General features: G+C 34.2%; 1 protein-coding gene across 2 annotated transcripts in view; it reads right to left on the minus strand.

Moving 5' to 3' along the window:
- Nucleotides 1-14,749, minus strand: part of BBS9 (Bardet-Biedl syndrome 9) — a 298,437-nt gene that overhangs the window by 150,244 nt on the left and 133,444 nt on the right. For both annotated transcript variants that reach the window (XM_056482933.1, XM_056482934.1), the window contains one exon: nucleotides 905-1,127. In XM_056482933.1, the coding sequence (XP_056338908.1) occupies nucleotides 905-1,127 (223 nt within the window). The remainder of the gene's footprint in view (nucleotides 1-904; nucleotides 1,128-14,749) is intronic.

Below are 14,749 nucleotides of genomic sequence, written 5' to 3' on the forward strand. Positions count from 1 at the left end.
GGTTTAGGAGAGTATGAAGCTCAATGAACAGCCAATCCAGATTTGGAGCAGAAAGACGGGGAAAAAATACCTGTTTCCAAGTCACCAGGAGTATTTGATGTTTACTGAGAGTCTGTCTGTCTATCTATCTGTCTCACTGAAGGAAAACAGCAGTTTCACAAGAGTAACAAGATGCTAAACTTCAGATTCAACAAAAAAAAGTATAACTTTGCTCCCACTATAACTAAAAATTAGAAATATAGAAAAGGACATGAATAAAATTTCCTTTAAAAATAGTAATTCTGTGACAATCACGTAAATCATTCTGCACTGTGAAATCTTGCCCACATTCTTATTCTATATGGGAAATATTACTCAACACATACTTAAATTGGTTTCATCTTCAATTTCATGATTTCTGTAAGATCTAGTCAACTAAGATCAACTAGTACTTTAGAAAAGTTGCAGATTTTTTTATTTAATGTTATCACTACTTCATGATTTATCATATGGATATGCCATAAAGCCACTAATACAAATATATTAATTTCTTTATCAAGAAAGCAGGACTTTTCACTCCTCTTTTTTCCATCATATTAGAAACATACACACACATACACCCAATTGAAAAGTGCAAAGAAATAAGTGTAAGTTTTCAGCACAACTATGATCACCTATGTTTCATTTGATGCATTACTGTGCATATTGTGCAAGAGCAACAGTAAATGTTAAATAAAATGAGAAAAAAACCTCAGACTTGATATTATCTTATTACCTAAGTCATTCTACTTGTCAGCAACACAGTGTTTGGTTTCCATAATCAATGATAAACAAACTGTCAAGAAAATAAAATGTGCAAAAATTTTCATTTTAATATGCAAATAAATACTTTGGATTCTGAATATTCATGAACTTCATGTCTTACCTGGCATGGCAGCAGCTTGCTGAGTGGCTGACTCCGTACTTAATGAAAGGCGACCACCTTTGGCCAGTCTATCACAGAAGAGGGTGATGTTCTTCTTCAGTCTGCTGGTATCTTTGGGCATGGACAACTGGCTGCTGAGGGTCAGGGCCTGCTCCTTGGAGCTCTTTGACAAACAAGTTCTTAGCAAGTAGGAGACGGCAGCATCCACAGTTTCTTCCCAACCCTGCATTAGAGAAAAGTAAATTAAATAAAATTAGGTGAACTGCAATATGATATAGCATATTAAAAATAAAGTAACAAATCATGGACTGAGAATTTTCAAACTATACTGATACACAAAATACAGTTTCAAGGTTAATGAGTGTCATGAACACCCAACTTCAACTTGTACAAGCAAAAGTTGAAAAAACAAATGATACAATATTGAGGTCAACAGAGAAATCCAATTTCAATAATAACAATGTATGGAGAGTATGTGATAGAACAGTTAAATTCAGTCATTGCATTAAAAACCGAAAACTTGAAGTTCCTGGTTGTGACACTTAAAATTAAGAACAGAATGGAGATGTAAATAAAAGTATAATATGTAGTACATAGTATTATGATGATATGTCAAGGCCAGGAAAAAAAATATATCCAATTATATATTCCTTAGAATCACAAAGATTCTCATAATATGCCAATAGCAGAGAACATCATGACTGCAACACAAAGTACTCAGTACCCATTTATCAGATCAATTAACCTTCAGTTATGAGCACAGATGTATCAGTGCTCTGATGAACAGGGACTTTGATTTCAGCATAGTGTCAAGCTGTAAATATTTATGAAAAGATTAGCTTAGTCATCACTTCCAGTTAAAACAAACAAATTACACTCGGTAAAAGCAAGTAAGTTTCTTTTCACTAAGCACCTTGAATAGCCCATTTAAGAGTTAGCTTTGAGATGCAATCTGTACTGTGGTTTTCAGTGACACAAGCAAATCAAAGGCATTCCTTTAAGTAAGAATCCTGGATTGAAGTCCTACTATTTGTGACAGGGTTATTAGGTCAATGCATAAAATCTAATATATGATATCTGTCTCGTTTTTGCAGTATGACATGTAAATTGACTCCTCTTGATTAATTCTGGAATATTAAACTCTGTGACAAGCCTACGTGATTAATCTACAGACAGTTACAAAGCTCTCTCATGTCTTTTCATGGCAATCTTACAGAGCTTGGATAGAGTTAACAACTAATATAAAGGGGTTTGTGGTCTGCTAACTTCATGACTCATGACACGTCTTAGTATTCAGTCACTTGTAAGCAAGTTCTATGTATGTGCTGCCTACATGAAAGTATATTTAATCACTGTAGTATTAGTGTCTTCTCTCTCAACGCTACTGATTGGGATTTATTTTGGCAAGTCTTTAGTGACTTTTAAAGTTTTGACATGATAATCTGGAATCAGCCAGCTTTACTTGCTGCTAAACTAACAGAAAGTAACACCAAGCTTGCTCTTTATGAGGTAAATACTCAGAAAAGAAAATTCAGTTATCCAGTTGTAGTTCATACAAACCGATAATTTTCTAGTTTTTAAGCTCTTTCTCATGATGTGTTCTACTTGATTGAAAATGCTCAGCTGAACAGCAAAATTGCCTGCCTATACAAATTTTCATGACTCAGTAAGAGTAGCATTTGAAAGAATGATGGTGTCAACCCTCCCATAGCCCACTGAGCAAATAAGGTTTATGGATTTCTTCAATTAAACACATAACGGTTTTTGTAGAGGACACTACTTTTATCAAAGGCCACTTTCCCGACCTTGCTAAATTCCTAAAAACAGATCCAGGGCAGATGCTTACTAATGGTAAAGTACACCAGTGAGACCACACAGTCACCCTTGTCTGAGTGTCCTGGAAATGTAATGGGTGTGTATAATATATTTACATTTTGTAGAGGAACAGGATCACCTAGTGAGATTTTCTTAGTGAGCATTTGCCTTTTTGAATTCAGAAAAACAACATTAACCTATTATCTTATCTGGATTTGGCCCCCATAAAAAATCCATAAATTAGAACAAAAGCCACATAAATTAGAAAAATCATGCTAATCAATCAATCAATGCCGTAGTAGCTTAACATTTTTCAAATATTCTAGCAAGAGTCCATTAGAATGCAATGCATCCACTGACCTATGATGGTGACAGGAAATCATCCATTCTGCAGCCAATTTAAAGAGGTTAATGAGCTGGTAAATGCTGTCTACATTCCCACATACTGGGCAATGAAACTTAATATGTACAAAGCACCAAAAACAGCCAAGCCAGCCACTCCTAATTATACTACAAATCATGAAAAATAAGAACAACATAAACATAAGAATCTTAAGTTTCACTAAAAGACAAAGAAACAGATGATTAACTGTTGTCAGCATATAGTAGCTCAGAAGCAGGCCAATATGTCTCTCCACATAAGTTATAAAAATGCAGGCAAAAGTATTTAAAGAAAAGCACTGAATTACAAGCTAACAAAAGTCAGGAAATTAAAAGTGGCTAGTATTCTGTCCTTGGCTCACACAGGTATGTTTTACTTTATACCAGAGCCTTAACATTTTCCAACCCTTGTTCTTGTATTTCATTTCCATGTAAAACTGGTTTCTCAGTAGACCATAAAACTATCTTCTCCAATTCAAGGTCTGTTAACCTAGTAAGTCCAGTCAAATCCAAAGCAGCCTTTATAATTAATGAGTACACAAAAGTTACCTCTAAATGAAAAAAAAAACTTGGAAAACTGTTCAGGTGATTTTGTACAACTAAGAATTAGTGTCTGCAAGTAAGACTGCACTTGTCAGCAATTTTTATTGGTGGAAGGGGAGACTTGAAGGAACAAGAAAAATTCTTCATATGGTAAAAAAGCTGAAAGATGTTTGAAAATAAAAGTATTCTTATCTATAGTCCACACTGCAGAATGTTTCTACTGCCACAGTTGTATTATTCACTAATGGTTTTCTGTGTATTATTCTGCATATTTAGTGACCAAAAGGAGCACCTTCAACAGGAGCATGATGCCAGTAATCCATCATTCCATGCATTCAAGCATTGCCACAACTGTGACAATAAATGTCAGTAAACACTCACAGAAAGAGGCATTATTGAGTCATCCAAATTCTTCATGCAATTGAAATAGATAGGAAAACTATTTAATTAATCAATTTTACTTTTCACTGGGAAAGGCTGGGCTCCATGTTTTGCATATATATGTTATTATTTTCCTCTTTTAGGTAATAGGTAGAGATTGGCTCTTTCTTTTAACCAAATCAAATACACTACAGGAGGCTGAAGACCAAATGCAGACTTGTAATACTAGCATGGCTAATATTATATTAGTACACATCACTTGTGTTCTGTACAAATTGCCATGAAGGATACTCAGGTGTCATGGCATATCTGAGTGTGATATAATTATACATTCAATCTCTCTTCAGCGTAAGGCTTCATCCAAAGTACCTTGTTTGCAGCCTGACACTTGGCTGCAAGATTCCACTCCCTAAGAGTTTAGCTGATCAAAAACAAAGTCAACTAGACATAGATAGGGGCAGGTTCTGAGAGAAGTATTTCCATATTGTTGTCGTTAAGATATACAGAGCACATATACGTAGGGAGAAGTCTGTTGTCAGATTTGGAGGTTTACTCATATAGTATACCTTCTTAACATATTTCTATTTCAGAGATCTACAAATGAATACTATTTGTCTTGAGTACAAATAAATCATTCTAATAGCATATCAGTCAAACTTGAACAAGAGTATTAAGTTGTGTGCATAAGCCAGAAAAGTATTTGATTATGTATCTTTTACTTTGAAAGCCTTTATCTTTATTAATAATATTCCTAAGGCAACAGCCATTTTCTGAGCTGCCTATGATATATTTATCCTGGAGTGACAATCAAGGCAGTTCTGAAAGAATTTGAATGCAATGTGAAATATACTGCATAAACTATGCAAAATTGATGTCAGCCAAATTATGGGAATTCTTACAGCTGGTAACTTAGGAATTTGCCTGGCTATATCTTATTTCTTTATTTTACACACAATAGTGATTTCACCAGCTTTCAAAAATGCTAGAATACTTGAAAGTTCACAATATGAATTACAATCTTGGCATTTATGCTTATCTCAACCATCAAAGAACAGGTTTCTGCATCTGAAAGCATTGTATGTGTTAATTCACAAGAAACACCAGCCATGTGTCTCTCAGCACTCTGCTTTTACACCAATTTTAAAAAATTATCTTATTGCTACACATACAAACCAGTAATCCACTTATCCATGGCTACTGACCTTGTAGTATCCAACACAGGCCCAGACCATTAGCAAATTTGGCAGGGAATTGACTGTGGTACCAGTCTTCCTAACTCATAGTTTTCAAGTATATTCTATATTTTAAACTGATCTATTTGTCTCAAAGAGGAGATAAAAGCCACAGAAGCCATAAAGTAGGCATGTAATATCTGCTTGTGCTGTCAGAAATGTCACTCCTTTGTGAGTGTCCCTGAAAAATTACAGCTAAAAAAATAATTGATAAAGCCTTTAGGACACCTTTTGAAAGAATCAGAATAAAAGAAAAGAAAAAGGTAAATCAATAGACTCAGTATCTATTTAGCACTTAGAAAAAAATGCAGCAAAATATTACTGAAGCTGTAATGTATTATTACATCAGAACAAGAGTCAAGAGAGAGTATATTTTTTTAAGAAAAGATTTTCTAAGAAAAAATCATTCTTGGTTAAAGAATTATCCTTGTAACAATATAAAAACAGTTTTATTTAATGTAATGCATTAACAACACCAGTAGCAGATTATCTGGAATCACTTTTGCATTAAAAAAAAAACAAAACAAAACAGAAAAACCTAAGCAAAAGCACCTCCACAGAGGTACCACTGAGATAACTAAAAAACAGGAACTGGCAAAATCCTACAGACAAGTGGAATTCAAATCTGATGAAAATCCAGACAAATGACTCAAGTTTAAATACATTCCAAATCTATCAAGTGCCTAAGAAGAACATTTGCATTGAGCACATGATAGACATTATACCTGCTCTCTCTAGTCATATTTTTCTTTAAATTTTTATGATGCATAATGTACATTAACTAATCTTATTTTGACTTCTACTGCCATTTTAAGAAATTCAGTTCTAATTTGCAGACTGACAATATCAAAGTGAGGATATACTTGAACATCTCAGACAAAGTAAGAAACAGAGCAAAAAAAAAATAAAAATAAGGAAGAAAATTAATATGATATGTAGTTCCAGAAAAATGGTTCAAAACAGTAGATGAATCAATTTCACTTTAAATCATCCTTATTTGTGAGATGGCACTCTGAAGTCGACCTACCATAAAGAACTACATTATAGGCATTATTACTTAAATCTTATTAAAGGTTTGGACTTAGCAAGTTTGCCTACTCCAAACAAATTACAATTTACTTAAAACATAAGAAATAAAAGCCAAACAAGAGACAAAAAGAAAATGCAAATTCCAGAGAAGTACAAGGTAACATCTTGGTAACTCTGATCACAATATGAGCAATCAAGCTGTAGGGATCCTGGCACAAGAGATATTTAAAGTAAAAGCTTAAGCAGTCTGTGAAGAACAACAAATAAAAGATTACAGAAAAAAATCAAGACTTGTACAGGAAACTGTATGAGATCTCTTTATAATATTTATCGAATTGGTCCAAGTACAGCAAGTTACTGATTATTAAGTGTATGTGCAGAGTTACTGATTATTAAGTATTTATGCCAGCAACTATTTTCCAGCTACTTAAGAACATCTAATTCCAATAACAGCCTCTTACAATTTGAGGTTAATAGACTGCAAAAATCAGATTTAGCAAAAATCCTTTGTGAATAAAGTGGGTTAATTTAAAAGTCTGTCACAGACACACTCATGCACAGCTGTGCTGTAATTGCCAGTCATAACAGAAACAGCAACTTTATCTGTTCAATGTAGAAATATTTATTTAATAAGAACTCCAGCAGCATAAACAACTCTCTACAAAAAAATTTCATTTTGAGTCCTACTTGGTAAACATATATTGATAGGCTATGACAACTTCAACTGAGAAAAATCTATGACAGATTCTTTCCTGGAAAGTACACTTGCTGTTTAAAAGCTTCTCTGGTATTTTTGTCCTCTGAAGTTTAATTCACAAACCACCTAATACTTCTGCACTAAATATAAATACAGTTTTTGGAGGATTCTATTCTATGGACATTTAATTTTAAAACAAGATTTGCCAAACTTTCCTTCTATAGTGTCTTCAGATGTGGAAAGAAAATTAAAAATGTACACAGGTTAGTTATCAAAATACAGTTTTAAAAATTATCTTGTAGAATAGGCGACGTTTTTTCTTTTAGGAATGGTGCTCCTAAACTAATCTAATGGAAAAATCACACTCCAGAAGAGCAATATTAAAAGCAGTGTGTGTTTTAGAAATCTAGCAAAGTGAGCATTACAAAATAAACGTTCTGAAAGCTGCATGCATGAGGACGATGATCTCTATCATTTGAGATTTTAAGTTATTTTTCAAGTCAAATTCTGAGCAAAGTCCTGCTCACAGAAACAAGTTATGGTTATCAGCAATTGTAGGGTTTTCTGTATTAATGAAACAACTGATAACTGGTAACATGATTAAAGAGTGTAAGAAAGCAAAACTCTGGGTGGGGATAATAAATTTCTAACACTGCTTAACACTAAGATGCTTTTGAGATTAGTAATTTAGTCTCAGGAAAGTACATGCTTCACCAAAAAATTATACACTAGGATGAATATAGATGATGGTTTCATTGGCTTCTCCATTAAAATTTAACCTCTGTATACTGCAGCCAAATTTCCATATGGGCTCCATCCTTTCGCATTGAATGTTCTTCATTTGCACAGTAAGACTTACAAAATTAGATTAGAATTAGATCAATAGGTTTCTTCTTGATAAGTAATGAGTCTGTGCTACTCAATTCTTCTTCCAAATTGTCTCATAACACAAAATTAGAGCAATACAGAGTGTTTTGTAACCCCTGGTTTGCTGGAGTTTTTTCTGGACAATTGTCTTTTAAGAGTGGGTAAGAGGCAGTGAAAAGGGCAATTTATTATTTTTCAAATAATAAATTCTAACTATATACTTCTACAGTTATTCATCTGTAATGCTTATTTGCTATAATATTAATGAATCCTATCTGGAATAGTGAAAGTTCACACACTTCATGCGTTTCTGTAGACACTATCCCCCAATCCTGAATTTTTGAGAGATTTTTTTTCATCTTAATTTTCTTTTTAGCTTGACTTCTTATGACCACTGATCTCCTCCGGGAACTGATGAAAGAAACTCTTGTAAGCACTACATTAGTCGAATGGCTTAACTTCTTTCATTGCCAGCTTCAGAAATCTGTTGTTTTGATTTTCAGCACTGAAATCATCTAACACTTCATCTTTCTTTTCCTCAGTAATTTTTCACCAGTTAACTAGGAAAACTGAGGTGCTGTTTGGGTCTCGCAGAGATTGTCAAAGCTGTCTGCAGACAAGAAAACACACCAGGAGCTGTGCACCTTGCTGAAGAATGCTACACATCTAGCAATAGGTTTGCCACACATGAACTCTACAATTAAGTCCAGCAAGATAATTTTTAATATGGGAAAAGGAATCAGACCTGGAGGAAAAAAGTAGACAAAACATATGCCAAAACAAGGTTATTGAAACTTCTTATTGCATGTCAGCCCATACACCATTTTTGTATCACTGACATTCTTGGAGAGGAACTTTTCACCTTTCACTGTATCTCTTATTAGGTTACCAATACAATAAGCTATGAAATACTGACAAATGAGATTGTGTTTCCAGAACCTATGAAATATGGAAGCACACACACCAAAATATTTTAGATCTGGAAAAAAAAAATTGTTAAAAAGTTTGTTTCCTATTTAAAGTCACACATTACTTTAGATCTACACACCATTATCTTTAAACATAATTCTGTCGCTTCAAATTGTAGAACTTCTATTCTACCAAAATGCATAGGTGAGGACAAAGAGGATAGTGATAAACTGGACCTGCACGTTTACTGGGATAGCCAACTTTCAAATTTATGCTAGGGGATTTTTGGGGCTTTTTTCCTACAACAGAATCTTAAGCAAAGTTCATTAACTCCTCCACTTGATTTATAAGCTGTTTTACATTTGAGGTATCTAAACCATATTTTTGGCTTTATCAAACTTTCACTTCATGGAAAAAGCCATAGGATGATGAAGGACATAATATGCAATATTTATGTCCCCTTAATCTGGTCTATTTTAATGTAAGTCTCTCACTACCTCTGCAAATATACTGGCATATCATTCTTAATCTAGGAATTGAGACAAAGCATCTTGCATTAATTAAAAGAAAAAAATCTATCTGAAAAAATGAGTACTCAGAAAATCATGGTAAAAAAAGAAGTGAGTTTTTTTCTGGGATCTTGTAACAAGATGAAAAATTCATCTGGCATCTTGTATATGATATCCCTATCTAACTATCTTTATCTATCTGTGTGACATGAAATCTTTGTAAATTCCAGTAGACAGATAATACATCTGCACACCATGTGAACAATAGCTATAGGTTATCTAGTAATAACCAGAAAATACAACATGATTGCAACTTAGAATGAAGAACAACCATCAACAACTTGAGAACCAAAAAGTAGTTTCACCACAACTGGTTCCCCCACTTCCCCCAAAAAACAAATATTAGCTTGGTGATTAGATCTTGATACATCCTCTCAGAAACATTTCTGACTGGGACATCTAAGGGAAAACATGAATTTCACTGCATATCATTGCCACATCTTCAACAAAAACAGAAAACTTCACAAAATTACTGGGAATAACTCATTTTCTCAAAAAATGCCAATAGGTATGGCTAGATACAATGCTACTAACATAGCACTACAGTATTTATAATAAAAGTATAATAGTTTTCAACTGATGTCAGACAATTAGAAAGTAAAACCAACAATAAATTTGCAAATTTTAAATTCTATAAACCCTGTCCTATTAGGATACATAAAGGTCATACTCTAATGATGGAGAAACAGATTTGTTGTTTCAGTATATAAAGCAATTCCATCAGAATTTTACAATCATTTATAAATCCCATTACATTTCTAATATACTAGTACAGTACTGATCAACACAGAGAATCATAGAATGGCTTGGGTTAGAAGGGACTTTCAAGATCCTCCCATTCCACGGGCACCTCCCACTAGACCAGGTTGCTCAAAGCCCCATCCAAGCTGGCCTTGACACTTCCTTGGATGAGGGGTACACAACCTGTTTCAGTGCAAAACCACCCTTACAGCACAGAATTTTTTCCTATTATCTAATCTACACCTACCTTCCTTCAATTTAAGACCATTCCCCCTTGATCGAACACTACATGCCCTTGTGAAAAATCCCTCTCTATCCTTATTGTAAGCCCTTTTACTGGAAGGCTGCACAGCAAGAGTCTGAAGATCTTCCAGTTAGGATACAATATCAAGGAAATTCTCCACTGACAATAAACTTCTTTAAAAGAAAAAAGAAAAGCAAAAGAAAGAGCCACTGATCATATATATTGAGTGTTGAAACCCTTTGCTGAACAACATTTCTATAATCACTGTAATGCATCACTCTTGTCATTAAGCAGTTTAGATGACAACTGATCTGAACTCCTGGTATGCACCATATACTCAGTAATTACTACTACACTAAAATGGCTCTTTGTACGTGAACTAGACAGATCACTCTAACAAAGAGAAAGTTTAGAGGTCCCCATCACAGTATTACATAAAGAAAGATGTATGATATCAGAAGCTTATTTATCAAAGAGTACATCTCCTGGGAAAACTGCAGTATTTCACAGGGTATCCAAATTACTTTAAAAAGAGGTGATATATGCTGGAAGCAAACTAATCAAAGCAGAACACAGTTCCACCTTGACTAATTTACATCAAGGAGTAAGATTCCTAAGTAGGTCTCTGCTTACAAGAGAGAGCACTGAAGATTAACTTCAGGAACTCCAATATGAGAAGAAAAAAATAATACTCAAGTTAAATTTAATTCTCAAAACTTTTTACTTGAAATACATATAACCAATAGATAATGTCAGATTCTCTGTTAGCATAAGTGGTTGAATGCTTGTTTTGAGCTGGATACAATTTTCAGGGAATACAACTAAACATGACAAGAATACAAAACTTTTTTCCATCCTTTGAACTTTGACAATTCATAATGCATACCAAACCTATTTCTCCATAATTTTGTTAAAATCAATTTTATGCCATCTGGAAAAAGGCTTTATTTTTTTTAAACCATTACTATTGCCAACCTCCAGAAGCAAGGTGTTCAAAAAATTAAAACCTTACAGACCCTTCTTATCAAACACCAGACAAACATCAAATGATTAAAAAAAACTGAAAATACAATTGGGCATAGCTTCTTTTGGTAATCTTTTGAAGTGGAAAGCATGAGATAAAGACATACTATTGATTTTCAGTAATCCATAAAGGTTTCCAACAGACCACATTAAGCCTTTCTTTCTCAGACCAACAGAATATTGGCACTTTTCTATTCTACCCAGAGAATTCACTGTGAGGAATCACATGAATTTAGCTACAAATGAAGATCAGTAGATAGTGGTGCAATTTCTCTTCAACTTGATTTTGTTGCCACAACCCACTGTCTTCTCAGTAAATAAAAGTAACTGCAAGAAGACAATGATTGCCAGACTGTGATAGTGCTTGCAGTAGTGGTAAGACCACCTCCTTGGTCTTCAAATTCTATCTTTTGTCTAAGTCATTTAACATTTGATCTTTTGTGTTTAGACATTGTGTTTAACATTTCCAAATAACCAATCAGTTTGAAACTTTGCTTTTAAGGATAACAAATAAAAGTAACTTTGTGGCTTTACAACCATGTGTCCTTCTGCCCACCTACACATATTAAGAGCAACTGAGTGAGGCGGGGTTGTTTAGCCTGGAGAAAAGGAGGTTCATGGGAGACCTTACCACACTCTTCAACTCCTTGAAAGGAGGTTGTAACCAGGTGGGAGGTGGCCTCTTCTGCACAAGCAGCAACAGGACAAGAAAGTCTCAAGCTGCATCAGAGGAGGTTCCAGTTGGACATGAGAATCGGCTGCCCACAGAGGTGGTGGAGTCACCATCCCTGCAGGTGTTCAGGAAATTACTAGATGTGACAAAGATTGGACTCCAGGATCTTGCAAGTCTTTTCCAACCTTAAAGCTTCTATGATTCTAGTTGTCTCTGGTATACTCTGGTTTTCCTGAAAGCAGGCTAGCAGACAGAACACTGATTTCCATGTCAAAACATTATATAAAAGAATGTTCAAGGTTCTTGAACCACACTCACTTACTTCTCTTATTGTCCAGCTGGGTCACATACACGAGCATGAGCAAAGGACATTGACAGGAACCAGGCACCACTACTCCATTTTTCACTTTTCTCCCTAATACAGGACTTTCCCTGCCCAGGGAGGAGTGGAAATCTCATTTCTTCACCTTCTTCCCCTCACTTGACAATCTAATATTATCCTGAACCAAACTAAACTTCAGGCTGAGACTGATTTTTTTTACTGAAAAGTTACGGAGTTCATTGGGAAAAGCTGAAAGTGCCTTCCTTTTATTTTAGTGATTAAGGGTTTAAAATTTACTAGCTTTTTGCCCCCATTTCTTTTAGACTTGGATATTTCACTATACCAGAAGAGTCTTTCTGAAAGGTTCTGTTGCACGGCATTGATTTGAATAGGAGAAAGACTTATCTATTAATTTTGATTATTAATAAAAAATTATTCAGTGTCATTTAATGTAATTTTCCAAGCTGGAAAAAGGCAACAAATTTCATGTGCTTTTCTCTCTAAAACCACTTATCTGCAGATGTACTATCCACCTTGTTTCTAAAAAGGAGGGGAATAAACATGATGTATCTGCTGTAAACTTGTCTGTTCACAAAAATAAAGAATTCAACCATATGGAAAACTGGTTCCAAGTTATCCGTCATCACAGTCCACTGCTTTGTGGTGGTTTTGTGGGATTTTGTTGGTTTATTTGGTTTAGGGTGGGGTTTTTTGTTAGGTTTAAGAAATTTTAGCTAAAAGAGAATTTGTACTAGCCTCTGGCGAACAAGAAAGTATTAAATATTTCAGACTATCTTTAAATATTTCCTTCTGGTACACAGTTGGAGCTTTGCATCTAAGTGATTACAATGACAAGCGGAATATAGAAAATATAAGGCACAAAAAACTGATTACAGATGATTTTTACATGATCAAGAGCTAGGTTGGATTAATTACAAGAATTAAAGTGACAATTTCCAATAAATTCCAAGAAATGAGAGTTTATAAAAATTACTCTTGCCAAAGATGCAACTATTAGCTCAAAGCTTCAAAAGTACTGGACAGCAATGGAAAATTCAGAGAAAATTTTTTCTAACGTCAGTCATGACAGAATTAATCCTGCTGGAATTAACCTTAACTTTGATTTTGAGAGTTTAATCTCACTTTTGTTCCACAAAACAGTATTTTTACATTACTCAAGAACTCTAGAGTAAAATCCATTTCCTTTCATGCAACCTAGCATGCTATAATTCTCATGAATTACATTCAGACCATCTTCTTACAGAAAGCAGAGACACTTTTGATAGTAACTCCTATGACTTTTACAGGCACTTCAGGAATTTTTTCTGACACCATTTCTTTTTTATCATTCTCTTAAAGCATTTTTCAACTTTATCTAATCAACATTGTTAAGTGGTAAATTTATAGTCCCTAATATAAGTTAATTACTGTAAATCATAGAGTCAATTAAAACATGCATTTCACCCTCAGGCATATTTTTCTTTCAAATTACAACTTTAAAAAAAAAAAATCCAGAGAGCTAATACAGACATTTACTTGGTTGGTATGACTCCAAAAATAAATAGAGATGGAAATGTACTTCCTCAACACCAGTTTATAGCTGCTACTACTAAGTATGGTAACACAAATGTGACTATGACAAGTAAGGAATGATTCTGAGCAATAAAGAACTTGTATGTCATTATTTGGTAACATCAGGAGAACTAGGAAAATATTTACTCTTCAATAAAGTTGCTGTTGATGGCTGTACTGCCAAGGGCCCTACACCAGGCTTAATGTCAGAATGTTTGTATTGACAGACATATTTTCCCTTTGTAATGTCTTAAACAAAGAAAGCATTAATATCTTAATGATCAGGCATAGGAGTCATCAGTCAATCCAGATACCATCCAACCATCATATCAAAACTACCTTATGTAGCATGAGCCCTTTGAACCCTTTAAATTAGCCTGGACAAATTCCCTCCACTTCCAAACTGGGATTTCCTCTTGTAAACATATCCTTTACCACAAACTCAGCATTTTTCAAATACCTTTTTCTATCCAGAAAATTCACCTTGGTAAATGATAATCACTGAAAAACACCCCTTAGAAATATGGGGGTTTTTGTTGCTTCAGACTTTATAGTACTTTAAATTGCTGTTAGTCTCTATTACAGGCTAATAACAAATATGTTAGTCTAGCAGAACAGTGACCAATTTTTCTGAAAAAAATTAATCCTATAACAAAAATCTCTGGTACATTTTTAACATTATTAACAAATCATGGATTCTTTTGTTGCCAAAAGCACCCTCAAGTGTTTTTCTACCATATATTTCAACAGATAGAAAAACACAGAACTCAAAACCAGTTTACATTTGAAAGTATAGTTTGCATGCAGCTGTAACACAATGCTCTGAAATAGTATTAATATATACTTC

This window comes from Oenanthe melanoleuca, chromosome 2 (assembly GCF_029582105.1).
Source record: "Oenanthe melanoleuca isolate GR-GAL-2019-014 chromosome 2, OMel1.0, whole genome shotgun sequence".
Lineage (NCBI taxonomy): Eukaryota > Metazoa > Chordata > Aves > Passeriformes > Muscicapidae > Oenanthe > Oenanthe melanoleuca.